Genomic DNA, 14647 nt, shown 5'->3' with positions numbered 1-14647 from the left:
CCAACATCTGTGTAGCCAGTTTTCTGCATTAGATCCCTGTCTGGATAAAATATCTAGAATAGATTTTCTTTTCTAATCTGGACACTGACATGCACAAATTCTCCGCCCAGTGCTGCTAATTACTAACAAGTTCCTTAACATTTCTAAGCTCCACTTTTCTCATCTATTAAAAATAACAAGAATCATGAAACCTGCTCTGCCTAATTAACATAGCATTCATACTATCCCAGTGAAGTGATTATGGAAACTTATAATTTATAGTTACGTTATTACATCACATGTGGTTTCTGGTTAAGTTTCCTCTTGTTGGTCACATCTTTCTCTTTCTGGAATTTCAGGAGCCTCTTAGATATTTATAAATCTTAATCCAGTTAACTATATAAGTTATTTCTTCTTCTGAAAAAAGACCAATATAACCTGCTACAGGAAGAGCTGTCTCTTTATAACTACTGAGCGTGATTCTATTTCTCATTTAAGCACTAAGCTTCAGTCATTTCAACGTTGCCTGTTGGCAAATGTCGTAAATGACCCAATCGGCCTGGCTTCCTGTATCTGTGGGAAGCTAATTGAATGCCAGGGCTGGGCTTGAGCACAATATACACTAAGTGGCCAGATTATTATGATTTCTGAACACATAATAATCTGGCCACTCAGTGTGTGTGTGTGTGTGTGTGTGTGTGTGTATGTGTGTGTGTGTGTACACACACACACACATACACACACACACATATTAGAGGCCAGGTGCATGAATTCATGCATGGGTGGGGTCTGGCCAGTCTGGCCAGTGGGAGGGGACATGGGCAGTTGGCCAGCCTGCCTGCTAGTTGAACTTCTGGTCGAGGGGACAATTTGCATTTATTATATAGGATATAGACTGAGTGACCAGATTATTATGCATTCAGAGATCATAATAATCTGGCCACTCAGTGTATATGGAAGACACAAAGGAAGACTGACCTCAATATCCCAGGTTAATGTTTCTTGACTTCCACTCCCATAACTCAGGCTCCTCTTAGAAGAAGCAAGACCTCTGCCTTTATCCCTCACATCTTCCCATAATTCTTGGGAGTTCCCAGAAACAGCCCCTCAAGGGTGCTGAAGGCCAAGTTCCCTCCTGTTCTCTTGCTCTAGCCTTTGTGCCACGGGTCCTTTAGCCACCTTCTCCAGGAGGTCGCTCTCTGCAGTGCACAGGACTCTACCCACTCCCCTGGCATGCCCCATCCCCTGGGCCACACTGGCTCTTTGGGAGCAGTGGGGTGAAGTAGACAGAAGTACCGTATTTTCCAGCATATAAGACGACTGGGCGTATAGAAGATTTTCCTGGGTTAAAAAGTCATCTTATACGCCAGAAAATTATGGTAAATGAGAAAGCTGGATTTTTATTCCGTTTTAGCTTTCTCCTTAGATGACGTTGCACAGCTCCTTTTAGTGGATTTATGGTTTTACCATTTTAGGATGTACTTAGAGTGAGAAAAAATAAATGTGTTGAGACAGACCAGACTGCCCCTCCTGATGTCTCTGACTAGGCAATACTTTGTTGTAAGGAGCATCCTGTGTGCTGTAGGATGTTCACTGCACTGTACACTAGATGTCAGTAGGTTCCCCAAGTTGTGAAACCAAAAATGTCTCCAGATTCTGCCAAATGTCCCCTGGGGGAAAGTTGTCCCCTATTGAGAACCACTGCTTTAGGGCCTGTGGATACCACATTAGGACTCTCCAGGGAAACAGAACCAATAAGACGTGTATACAGGAGGTCCTCAAATAACATCATTTTATTCAACATTATTTCCTTCATTGTCATCTATATATATAAAGAGCCAGGATCCATAACATCCAAAATGACCAAAGGCTTGACCGAACACTGGAAGTCAGTCCTGCAGTCAGTGCTGCGGGTACGTCAGCGACCCAGCACTGACTGCCGTGGGGGCTGCAATCAGGCCCAGACAGAGGCCGGGAGAGAAAAACAGGGTCTGATCACAGCTCCCGTGGCAGTCAGTGCTGGGTCAGTGTGGCGGAAGTCAGTCCTGCAGTCAGTGAACATAGGGTCAATTAATATTAAGTGAACATAGGGTCAATTAATATCTCTTTGAGAGGAGTTGAGAATATAAAGTACAGTGTAGAGCAATTACTTATAGTATTTCACATAAAACTCCTTTTAACTAAGATATTTTACTTTATTTAAAACTAGAGGCCCATTGCAGGAAGATTCCTGTAAGAATAGGGCTTCCTGTGGCCTTCTCCGCCACCCTGCCTGCTTCCCTCCCTTCTCCGCAGCCCTGCCTGCTTCCCTCCCATCTCCGCCACCCCGCCTGCTTCCCTCCCTTCTCCACAGCCCTGCCTGCTTCCCTCCCTTCTCTGCCGCCCTGCCTGCTTCCCACCCCATCTGCTTCCCTCCCTTCTCCGCAGTCCTGCCTGCTTCCCCGCCACCCCGCTTGCTTCTCTGCAGCTTTGCTCCCTTCTGCAGTGCTTGGCTTCCTTCTACGCTGTCTTCAGTCTTCGCTCTGCACCTGGATATGCAAATTAACTGCCATATTTGTTGGGTTAATTTGCATACTCACTCCTGATTGGCTGGTGGGTGTGGATGGTGGGCATAGCAAAGGTATGGTCAATTTGCATGTTTCTCTTTTATTAGATAGGATGTATCTTTATTGTTGAAAGTATTACAGATGTCCCTTTGTTTTAGTTTTGTTTGTTTTTTCCCATTGATCTCCTCCACCCTGCACCCGCCCCTTCCAGGCCTTCGCCAGATTATTGTCTGTGTCCGTGTGCTATTCCTATCTAATACATAAAAATCTAGAAAGATTTAGAGAAAATAAAATAACAGATATGCCAGGTAAATATTGAACAGAAGAGCTGAAGTTGCTGCATGAATACTGGATACAGGCTTGAATCCAAAACACAACTCTTGAGATAAAGTTAGTCATTATAACATAACAAAAGGTTCCTTTCACTAAAGAGATAAGATAGTTCCCAATACTTATACACATAATAGAACTGTGTGGGGGTTCAGAATGAGCCTCACCAAGATGTGTCTCAGTGGTATGCAGATTTTTGAGCTAAGGGCAATTTTAGCTTCAGGCTCAAGCGAAAATTCTGCCCTTCCCTTTAACTACCTAAAAAAAATTGAATTAGAGGCCTTGCCCATAATAACACATTATCCTATACTAGAGGCCCAGTGCATGATTGAATCATGCTCGTGTAGGGTCCCTTACACACTTTCGCTTTTCGCAGTGGAGCTAGGTGCCTGTCTGCTGGTGCACCAGGCCTTTCAGAAGCCTCCGGCTCGGAGGAGGCTTCTGAAAGGCCTGGTGCCGGAGCAGACAGGCACCCAGCTCCCCCACTTTTGATGGTCTGCGGCCGCTGAGGGGGGCTACCCTGCTGTTGAGAGGCGCAGGGGGCGGGACTCCCACCCCCTGCGCCTCTCAACGACCGCTGAGGGGGGCTGCTACGGACACCTGGCTACCCTGCCGTTGAGAAGCGCAGCTGGGTGTCCGCGGCAGGCCCCCTCAGCGGCCGCGGATCTGGCCGTTGAGAGGCGCAGGGGGCGGGAGTCCCGCCCTCTGCGCCTCTCAACAGCAGGGTAGCCCCCCTCAGTGGCAGCGGATCCGTGCCTCTCAATGGCCGGATAGGCCACCCTGAGTCCCGCCCCTCAGCCTCCCGCCGCCCAATCGTGGGCATAGTGGAGTGATGGTAATTTACATGTTACCCTATTATTAGATAGGATAATAAAAGGCTAATATGCAAATTGACCAAACAGCAGAAAGACCGGTCGCTATGACACACACTGACCACCAGGGGGCAGATGCTTAATGCAGGAGCTGTCCCCTGGTGGTCAGTGTGCTCCCACAGGGGGAGCACCGCTCAGCCAAAAGCGGGCCTAAGCCATCAGTCAGACATCCCCTGAGGGCTCCCAGACTACGAGAGGGTGCAATCCGGGCTGAGGGACCCCCGCCCCCGAGTGCACAAATTTTGTGCACTGGGCCTCTAGTTATATAATGTTGATGACATACCATAGGAACTTAACTTGTTTATATCAGTCTATGGCAAAATTGGTTTCTTTATATGTTGTTTTTGCCAGGGTTTCAAGAACTTGTTGACAAAATTAAGTGAGGACTTACTCTATATATAGAAAGAGATTTCTTATAAGGAACTGGCTCATGTAATTATGGATGCTGGCAAGTACAAAATCTGCAGATTGGGCCCAGCAGGCTGAAGACCCAAGGAGAGCTGAGGTTCTGGTTTGAATATTCAGGCTATCTGCTGTGGAACTAGGGAGAGCAATGTTACAGATGAAGTCCAAAAACAGTCTTTTGGAGAACTCTCTTGCTCAGGGGAGGCTAGTCTTTTTGTTCTATTCACGCCTTCAATTATTGGATGAGAACCACCCAGTTATGAAGAGCAAATTGCTTTACTCAAAATCCATCAATTTAATCTCATTCAAAAACACTGTCACTGAAACACCCAGATTAATGTTTGACCAACTATGTGGGCAGCCTGTGGCCCAGTCAATATGACACATAAAATTAACCATCACCCATCACAGATACATAGTATCAGGACACTTAAAGTCCCTGCTCTTGGAGCTCACATTCTAGGCAGTGACCCAGATGACAAGTGTTTCAGTTATCTGTCACAGAGTAACAAACCACCCAAACCTTGTGACATAACACAGCACCAGTCTATCATGTGCTTGTATTCTTTATCCTAATCCTATCTAATAAAAGAGTACTATGCAGATTGATCATCACTGCAACACACAATATAGCTGCCCCCATGTGGTCAAAGATCCTGTCCCCATGTGGACACAAGATGGCCACCACAAGATGGCCAGCAGGAGAGGGCAGTTGGGAGGCACCCGGCCTGCAAGAGAGGGCAGTTGAGAAGGACCAGGCCTGCAAGGGAGGGCAGTTGGAGGTGATCAACCCTGCAGGAGAGGGCAGTTAGGGGTAACCAGGCCGGCAGAGGAGGAAAGTTGGGGGCAAACAGGCTGGCAGCAGAGTGGTTAGGGGGTGATCAGGCTGGCAGGCAGAAGCGGTTAGGGGCAATCAGGAAGGCAGGCAGGCAAGCAGTTGGGAGCCGCAGTCCTGGATTGTGAGAGGGATCCCAGATTGGAGAGGGTACAGGCTGGGCTGAGGGACAACCCCCCTCCCTGCACGAATTTCGTGCACCGGGCCTCTAGTATATATATAAAGAGCTAGGTGGCGTTATGACCGAATGGGCAACTGGTCACCATGAAGTGCATGGAGCACCTCTCAGTCCCCCCTCTCCCCCAGCCCTGAGCCACTCACCATGAGGGCGGGCTGGCGGCGGGGCGGGACTGAGGACTGTTGAGCGGCAGTGGTGGGCTGCTTCGCGGGGTGGCCGTGAGCTTAGTGGAGCAATCACCCAGGCCGCAGCGAGTTGCACAAAGCAGTTGCAGGGTCGGGGAGCCTCGCAGAGCAGTGGCGAGGGGTTGGGGGGAGTTTCGCGGAGCATCCAGCGGCGAGCTTTGCGGGGCAGCAGCAAGCTTCATGGAGTAGTCAAGCGGGGGGGGGGAGAGAGCCTCACAGAGCAGTCGAGGGGCCGCGAGTATCATGGAGCATCCCGGGGCAGGGAGCTTCACGTAGCATTGCAGGGTGGCAGAGGCCATGCGACAGAGGCCAGGCTAGGCCTAGGGACTCTAACCGCGCACAATTTCGTGCATGCTGGGCCTCTAATCCTATATAACAAAGAGGAAATGTGCAATTTGACCATCACACCCTCACACAAGATGGCCGCCCCATGTGGTCACAAGATGGCTACCCCCATGTTGTCACAAAATGGCCACCACAAGATGGCCAGCAGGGGAGGGCAGTTGGGGGTGACCGGGCCTGCAGGGGAGGGAGGGTTGTTGTGGGGGACCAGGCCAGCAGGGGAGGGCAGTTAGGGGTGACTAGGCTGGCAGGGGAGGGCAGTTAGGAGAGACCAGGCGGGCAGGGGAGGGCAGTTAGGGGTGACTGGGCCAGCAGGGGAGGGCACTTGGGGGCGAATAGACCTGCAGATGAGTGCAGTTGGGGGCGACCAGGCCTGCAGGGGATGGCAGTTGAGGGGGACCAGGCTGGCAGGGGAGGGCAGTTGGGGACGACCAGGCCGGCAGGGGAGGGCAGTTGGGGGCAATTGGGCTGGCAGGGGAGCAGTTAGGGTTCCATCAGGCTGGTAGGGGAGTGGTTAGGGGGTGATCAGGCTAGCAGGCAGAGTGGTTAGGGGCAATCAGGCAGGCAGGCAGGCAAGTGGTTGGGAGCCAGCAGTCCTGGATTGTAAGAGGGATGTCCGACTGCCAGCAGTCAGACATCCCCCAAGGGGTCCCAGATTGGAGAGGGTGCAGGCTGGGCTGAGAGAACCCCCCCCCCCCAGTGCACAAATTTTGTGCACTGGGCCTCTAGTGTGTATATGTGTGCATATATATATATATATATATATATATATATATATATATATATTGATTTCAGAGAGGAAGGGAGAGGGAGAGAGAAATAGAAACATCAATGATAAGAGATAATCATTGATTGGCTGCCTCCTGCACTCACCCTAATGGGGATGGAGCCTACAACCTGGGCATGTGCCCTTGACCAAAATCAAACCCTTCAGTCTGCAGGCTGATGCTCTATCCACTGAGCCAAATTGGTTAGGGCTGTGCTTGTATTCTTTAGACCCAAAATTCAAACAGGACATAGAAGGATGTCTCGTTTCTGGTCTTCAATGTCTGGGACCACAGTTGGCAAAACTCAAACCACTGCAAGTGACTTTAATGGCTGGAGACTGGAATCATCTGGAGTCTCCTTGTCAGTCGTGTCTAGAACCTGGACTGAAATGATTCGAGCTGGGCTCCTTTGGGACTGCCAACCAGAGCACATACATGAAACACTCCATGTGATGTGGGCTTCCCTCAGCATCACACTGGATTGTAAAGAGAACACCTTGGAGAGAATGTCTGAAGTGTGAATGGTCCAAGAGACGTGGCAGAAAGGTCATCCATGTCACCTGCACTACATTCTATTGGCCACAAATGTGTCACCAAAGTCAGGCCAAATTGGAAGATGGGAATTGGGTACTACCTCTATTTTTTCTTTTTCTTTTTAATGCAAATGTATTTGTTAATCCAACCATACATTTGTTTATTATAAGAAAAAATTAATACATATACAACTGTTTTGATAAACACAAACATGTGAGATCAGGAGTTATAATGCAGTTATATCAGTCCACTTCTGTAATTTGTTTTTGGTTGCACATTAGTGAGATATTCTCACCCTCAAGATAAGTTTTTGCAAATGGTAATAGCTTTTATTCCCTCATCCATGAGCACACTGTGTATCCGCCACCTCTTGATGAGGGAGTGACAAGGTCACATTGCAGATTATGTCAGATGGGAGATATAGATGGATAGATTGTAGATAGCTAGTATATAAGTGTATGCAATATAATTTATTTGCCACCACAAGTAAGCTAATGTCCTATATAATTAATTCAGGTAGAGCTAAGCAGAAGTGGTATTCAAAATATTTAGATTGCAAATGAGTACAAAGGATCTTTTGGGGATGATGAAAATGTCCTAAAATTAGATTGTGGTGATGGCGGCACAGCTCTGTAAATTTACTAAAAATAATTTGTACACTTAAAGAAAATGAACATATGGGATATAAATTACACCTCTGTACACCTGTTCAATACACAATTAGCACGTCACAGGCACTGAAGAATCAGAACAACATGGATACTGGCCCTCGTGCTGGGACAGGGCCCTAGTGGCTCCCTCAGTTAGTGGGGATGGAAAGGTCTCAGGTGTCTGGGGGACACAGGTGGCTAAATGACAGGGAGAAGAAACTTAGGGGATCAGAAAATGGAAGAATTTTCGTATTTTAACAAGCAACACTGAGTGTTTTGAAGCAATAAGGCAGAGTAAGGGACTAGGAATGACAGGCCTGGGGCAGTAGAAGAAGCATTTTATTTTATTTAGCTTCACCTGAGGATATGTTTTTACTGATTTGAGAGAGAGAGGAAAGGAGAGAGAGGAGATGGATTGGTTGCTTACTGTACGCACCCCAACTGGGGATCAAACCCACAACCATGGATATGTGCCCTGACTGGGAATTGAACCCACAACCTCTTGGGGTACAGGACAATGCTCCAACCAGCTTAGCCACCCAGCCAGGGCTGAAGAAGCATTTTAGATTTGTAGGAGTTAGGGAAGGGCTTTCTGAGAGGGTGACCTTTGAATGAAGTGAAAGAGGAAACCAGATAAGATCTGGAAGGAGAGAGAGCCAGGAAAAGCAAAAAGCAACTACTAAGCCCTGAGGCAAAAGTGAGTCAAGGAGGAGCAGGGAGGAGCAGGGAGGAGGGAAGAGCTAGTTTGAAGAGAGAGGGTAGAGGTCTAAACATATATTTGTTTCATATCACCTAGGTCAGTGGTTCTCAACCTTTCTAATGCCGCGACCCTTTAATACAGTTCCTTATGTTGTGGTGACCCCCCAACCATAAAATTATTTTCGTTGCTACTTCATAACTGTAATTTTGCTACTGTTATGAATCATAATGTAAATATCTGTGTTTTCCGATGGTCTTAGGCTCTACAGTAGCGATTCTCAACCTGTGGGTCGCAACGAAAATAATTTTATGGTTGGGGGTCACCACAACGTGAGGAACTATATTAAAGGGTCGAGGCATTAGAAAGGTTGAGAACCACTGACCTAGGGAGATACCCTGTTGCTACTTCAATAACAAAGCAACTGAACCTACTGGTAGGAACTGAGATAAAGTCCTTGGAAGCCATGAACTTGAACCTTGACATTCCATTCCCATGGCCCTGAAGGAGCTCTCCTATGAATGCACAGTGGGTGAGGGGCACATATGGCCCTCAGGAAATATTGAGAGAACGGAGCTTTTCCTGGGTGATACACCACAGGGAGATTCCCAGGGAACCTCACTGCCAGGCAAGGGTTTCCCTACTGCTGCCGAGGACTCTTGGTTTTCCGCCTTTCCTGGAATGGGCTTTGTGACCCACGCAGCTGCATAACCTTCAAATACTTGAAGATGATATGGAGGAATGAATCAAGGCCCTGGTTTCGTGAACGGAGCAAATATTTCACATTAAATAAAGGAGGCTGAGAATGGAGTTCAAGACTGAATATTGAACATGAAAAGTGGGAAGACAACAGAGAAGAGGAGAAATCAGAAAGAGGCAAGGGGAGAGGCCGGGAAGACTTCTGCGGGGGTATGCTTCTGGCAGATGTCTGGTTTGTCTGGAGTGCCTGTTACCCCGGGTGCCCAGACCCTGGAAAGCCGCGGTTGACGGTTACACAGATTTCCCGCCAGAGGAGGTCAGTGGCCTGGGACATTGGGAGGTGCTCGCCGCAGCCGTCCAGCTGCTCCAGAGCTAGCACTTCTACCGAAATGACCTGATGAAAAGGAGGAGAGGTGTGGATGAAAAGAGGGGCTGTATGGAAAGGAACCTCACAGGGTGACCTGATCGTAAATTACTAGCTGGCAGGTCATGGTGGGTAGTCATGCCACAGGCTATAATTTTTTAATAAAAGGTTCGTTGCCTTAAGCAAGCCCTGCCCATTGATTCCGTGCATATAATTTAATACACCTTTGAAATAAACCATAACCACCCTCAAGAGAGCACCATACTAAAGAACCATACCAAAATCCTAATTCCCTCCTTGCTTTCTCCAGTCTTCCTTATGTCCCTTCTTTAATCTCAAAGGCATAAAAAATACAGCTGCAAAACGATTCATCTTCAGAGGATCTGAGATCTTGCTCCCTGGCATAGGCTGTCAGTTCGGCTCAAATAAACTCTTTAAATAAATTCTCTACAGGTTTGGATGTTCCTTAGGTCAACAGAGGGAATATAACATATTTTTAAAAAGAATAGTTTATTGATGTTTAGAGAGAGAAGAAGGGAGAAGAGAGAGACATCAATGTGAGAGCTTAACATGGATCAGCTGCTTCCTGTACACCCCCTACCTGGGATCAAGCATAACTTTTGCCACTGTATTGAGATGGAAATGTTTTCTTCTTGATGAGTTCCTCAAGACAAAACTCTATCCATTAGTGTGAGAGACCACTTAGAGGAGAGCTTATGCCTTGTCATTTTTGTACCCCTTCCACTCAGCACAGTACCTTGGGAGTCAATAGTAGCAGCTTGACAATTCTTGTTTAATCGATGGTAAAGACCCTTGTCTGAAGATTTTGGTAGAAAGATGAAAATTGAGCTGACTTTTTATTTTGGTCATTGTGTCGGTTTGAGTTTCTGCATAGAAACTAGATGCCAAGATGGAACTAGACACGCAGGACATGTCTTAGGTGGGAATGCCTGTGAAGGATGAAGAGGAGGAGGCGAGTAGAAGACCCGGAGAGCCTCAGACCACAATGTGGAGCCATGTGCTAGGTTCTAGAGCTGCCATAGCAAAGTGCCGTGCCCTGGGTAGCCACAAACAATCGAAATCTATTCTCCCTCCGTTTGGGAGGTTGGAAATCTGAAATGGAGGTGTCTGCAGCATTGGTTCCTTCTGGAGGCTCTGTGGAAGAATCTGTCCCCTCTCCTGGCTCCTGGTGGTTGCTGGCAGCCCTTTGTTTTCCTTGGTGAGTAGATACATCACTTCAGTCTTTGCCACCGTCTTCACACCACCGTCTTCCCTCTGTTTTCTAAAGACCTTCTTGTGAGGACACTAGTAATTGGTATTAAGGACCACCGTAATCCAGTATGACCTCATCTTAACTAATTATATCTGTAAAGAATCTATTTCCAAGTAAAATCACATTCTGAGGTTCTAGGTGGACATGAATCATGAATTTGGGGTGGGGGGCACCGCTCAACACAGTACCTGCTGACACCTGTGAAGGGAGAGAAAGAGGAGGAAGGGGGATGGGGTACAAAGAGCCTCAGTTTTAAGAAAATCTCCATCAGGCCAACAGGCAGTCGCAGAACAAAAACTGCCCATGAGAGAAGTTGACATTGGGCAAGAACAGTCCAGATTTAGTACCCTTATTGCCACACCCTCACACCAGGTTCTTTCCAGAAGAGAGTTTGTGTGGCTGGCTGCCGTGGCTGCCACAGAGGGGCTTGAACATAAAGGTTATGTTCTGACCCTGGTCGTTGTAGCTCAGTTGGTTAGGCATCATTTCGTGCACCGAAAGATGGCTGGTTCGATTCCCGGTCAGAGCACAAGCAGTGCAGATGAAGGCCACAACCCAGGTTTGGGGGGAGCCAGAAAACCATCACAAGAAGTGGTATAGAACTATGCTGAGGCTTGAAGATCCAAAGGAGTTAGCCGCAGGAAGCACAGGGGAGGGCACACCAAACCGAAGGAGATTGTGTGCAAAGCAAATGTATTCTTTATGGGACTACATATAAGTGGTGCTTGAGTCTCCTCCACCTTGGGGAAGAAGAAAGGAGAAAACATGGCCAGATAATTTCTCAGGAGTGGGTTTTGAGTTGTGCTGGTGCTGAGGATACAATGTGGAACTTTCCTAAATCTACCCCTATTCCTCACTTCTTATCCAGACTCGTTCCTTGTTTGGCATGAGATTTTGGAGACCCTGTCTGGAGTTGGGATTTAGACAGACACAGATATGACTGAAGGTGTGAGGAATCCAGTAAAAATCTGTTTGCCTTTGCCTGAATTTATCAATGAGAGAAAAATTTCTAAGGAAGGAACGAGTGTAATATGATCAATATTACTTAACAATGAGGCCTGAAGAATGGTTCTGGATAGAATATGAGAGAATTTTCAAACCTAGCTTAATCCAGTTCCACGGAGGAAGCTATGCTAAGGCTGTCTGGATATGGCCATAACTCACCAACTTTGAGAAACGGGTCACCTCCAACCAATGCAACGCTGGAACAGCTTCCCTGCCCCCACCGCGCATTCTCAGAAGAGAGTGAGTCATGTAGAAACAGAGATCTGGAGATATCTCTGTAGAGATAGAGATGAGGACTGTAGCTTGAGTAGCTACCCCAAGGAACGTTGGAGATCAGGAAGGAGCAATGACGCCCACAGAGACAGAACATGGACCACGATGGCCTGGGGCAGGCCCATTATATAGTGAGGGGTCTGGAAGTAGCCGATGCTGGGGTTCCATAGCAGCCGAGAAGGGAGTGGAAACCAAAACACAAGTCAGAATTCAAAGTCAGGTCTGTACACGTGGCCTAAATGGGTCGGTGGAAGAAAAGCTGACCGACGGCAAGTAGAATGATTCCCAGGAGGCATGGGGAGAAGAGAAGCCAGGGTGGGGTGGCAGTGTTCAGTAGAAGGTGAAGTGTGTGACCAGTCTCGACCCACAGGCTCAAAGGGGAAGAGCCGAGCTGCCTTCTTACCACCACTTGGATAGTCATCTGCCCAGTGGAGATATCCACTTGCTTGTCATTGTCATTTCTCAATGACCAAAATTTACCTTTATCAAATATTTCCTGAGCACCTGGGAGCTCATGCCATGGCTCTACTGGGCTTAATTTTTCAGAATTTTAAATCATCCAGGAAACTGTTTGGTTTGTTTTTTTATTTTAAAGAATGTATTATAAAGGTAAAATACAAAGTGTTTAGATCTTTTCTTCCTCTTTCTGTGGAAACTCCTTCTATTTCTCTGTTTCCAGTTTCCCACTCTCCCGAAAGAGGCAGGGGTTAGAGTGAACTTGATGAGTTAAAGCCATATCCACACACCCTTAGTCAACACAGAAGCTAGGACTACTTGTATGGACAGGTGAAGAAAATAAAATGGGGTCCCAATTAATTAAAAAAGACCAAGCCTTTGATACTGTATTAAGTGATCACATAACTGGGGCAGAGAACACGGAGGTGGTGGCTTGAAGTAAAACTCCATTATTTTTGCCCTGGTTGGTGTTGCTCAGTGATTAGAGTGTTCGCCTGCACACCAAAGGGTCACTGGTTCAATTCCTGGCCAAGGGCACATACCTGGGTTGCAGGTTCAATCCCAGTCCCCATTCAGGGCACATGCAGGAGGCAACAAATCAGTGTGTCTCACATTGATGTTTTTTTTTTCTATCTCTCCCCCTCCTTCCCTTCCACTCTCTCTAAAAATCAAAGGAAAAAATATTCTCAGGTGAGGCTTAACAAAAACAAAACAAAAATCTCCAATATTTTTAAAAGCAATATGGCATCCCTGAGCTTGCCACAGAATTAGGGGGAGAGACGGAAGCTCTCCTTTTGGAGAGATGACCTGCAGCTAAAAAAACAATGGTCAGTTCTTTCTTTGTCTGCTGTTCCTCTGTTCCAATTGAACTTGAAATTTCTTCTTTTTCATGGGTGGGAAGAAAAGACAGTGAGAAACAGTAAGGGTCCCTCAACCCCAACCTATGGTAACCTCAGTCTATGATAATTCCAAGCCATGGTTTTCCTTTCAAGAATGTACCTTTTATTTTCCACCATCATAGATGATGGAGAGGAAGAAAGAGTGCTTAGTTAACAGTAAACAGGTAACAAGGGCGCTCACAGAACCATTCCCACTATGGAGGGCGTGAGTAGAATTGCCATTGCTGGTGACCAGGTGAAAATCAGACTTGGTGATCTGTAAGTTTTCTGTAGAGATAAATAAATTAGAAAAAGATCAAAAAGGGTCTTCCAGCAGTATGCTAAGCGAAATAAGCCAGTCGGAGAAAGATAAATATCACATGATCTCACTCCTATGTGGGATATAATGATCAACATAAACTGATGAACGAAAATAGACCCAGAGACAAAGTAGCACTGAACAGACCGACCAACCTCAGAGAGAAGGCAGGGGAGAGGGGGTGATTAGAGATCAACCAAAGGACTTGTATGCATGCATATTAGCATAACCAATGGACACAGACACTGGGGCGGTGGGGGCTTAACCCCCAGGGGTGGGAGTGGCGGGGGGGGGCGGTCAATGGGGGGGAAAAAGGAGACATGTAATACTTTAAACAATTAAAAATTAATTAATTAATTAGTTATCTAATTAATTAATTAAAAAAGAAAAGGGACTTCTACTACATGGAGTTATTTCTATCAAAAAGTTCTCTTTAGAGGAGTCTCAAGTGTTAGAAGCTCATTCTTCTAATAAAGAAATTCAAATCTGGATGAAATAGCTCTCCCCAAATTCTTTTATGAGAAAATTGATGATTTGAGTGTGATTGGCATTCTACAAAAAGGCCCAATATTTTTGATAAATAAGATATTTTCCAACAAAGAATAAAATTTTCCAAAATTGTTAAAACAAGGTAGATTGTTCGTGTCTGTTTCTGTGTCCAGTATCGGTATGGGAAGAATTAGGCACTATGAACCAGCACCACTGACGAGATTATCAAAATAAATAAGAAGTGAATTATGTGGTTTTTTAAAATATGCTTGAGCTTGTTTAGAAGCAACAGTCTAATGTAAAATATAATACCAGATGGTTTTATGAGCGTCCAGTAATTCTGTTGAAACCACCTAGTAATGGCGCAGCACCTGGTTCCACCACAATGCTGAATATGTATTTCATGGAGCAGGGGGTCGATGGGGAAGAGAGGGATCCTGGGAAAATGGAGTAAGTGACACAATGAAACTGCGGTCACAGGGGAGGACAACAGATGGGACAGCAAAATGAGAAAGGGAGAGTGGCAGGAAGACTGAAAAAAGGAAGAGCCTCATCTGAGTAAACTCTGCTA

The 14647-nt window shown here is 46.5% G+C and overlaps 1 protein-coding gene across 1 annotated transcript in view; it reads right to left on the bottom strand.

The window, feature by feature from the left end:
• The window catches only part of LOC307102858 (uncharacterized protein C4orf54), a gene marked incomplete at both ends in the record, with an annotated part of 98335 nt that extends 92706 nt beyond the window's left edge, over positions 1-5629 (bottom strand). Inside the window, one exon of the mRNA XM_079776552.1 lies at positions 5289-5629. Within this exon, the coding sequence (XP_079632678.1) occupies positions 5289-5629 (341 nt within the window). The remainder of the gene's footprint in view (positions 1-5288) is intronic.
• Positions 5630-14647: the final 9018 nt, after the last annotated feature.

This window comes from Cnephaeus nilssonii (genome assembly GCF_951640355.1).
Source record: "Cnephaeus nilssonii genome assembly, chromosome: 1".
Classification (NCBI taxonomy): Eukaryota; Metazoa; Chordata; class Mammalia; order Chiroptera; family Vespertilionidae; genus Cnephaeus; species Cnephaeus nilssonii.
This window is presented reverse-complemented; position numbering and strand designations above follow the sequence as displayed.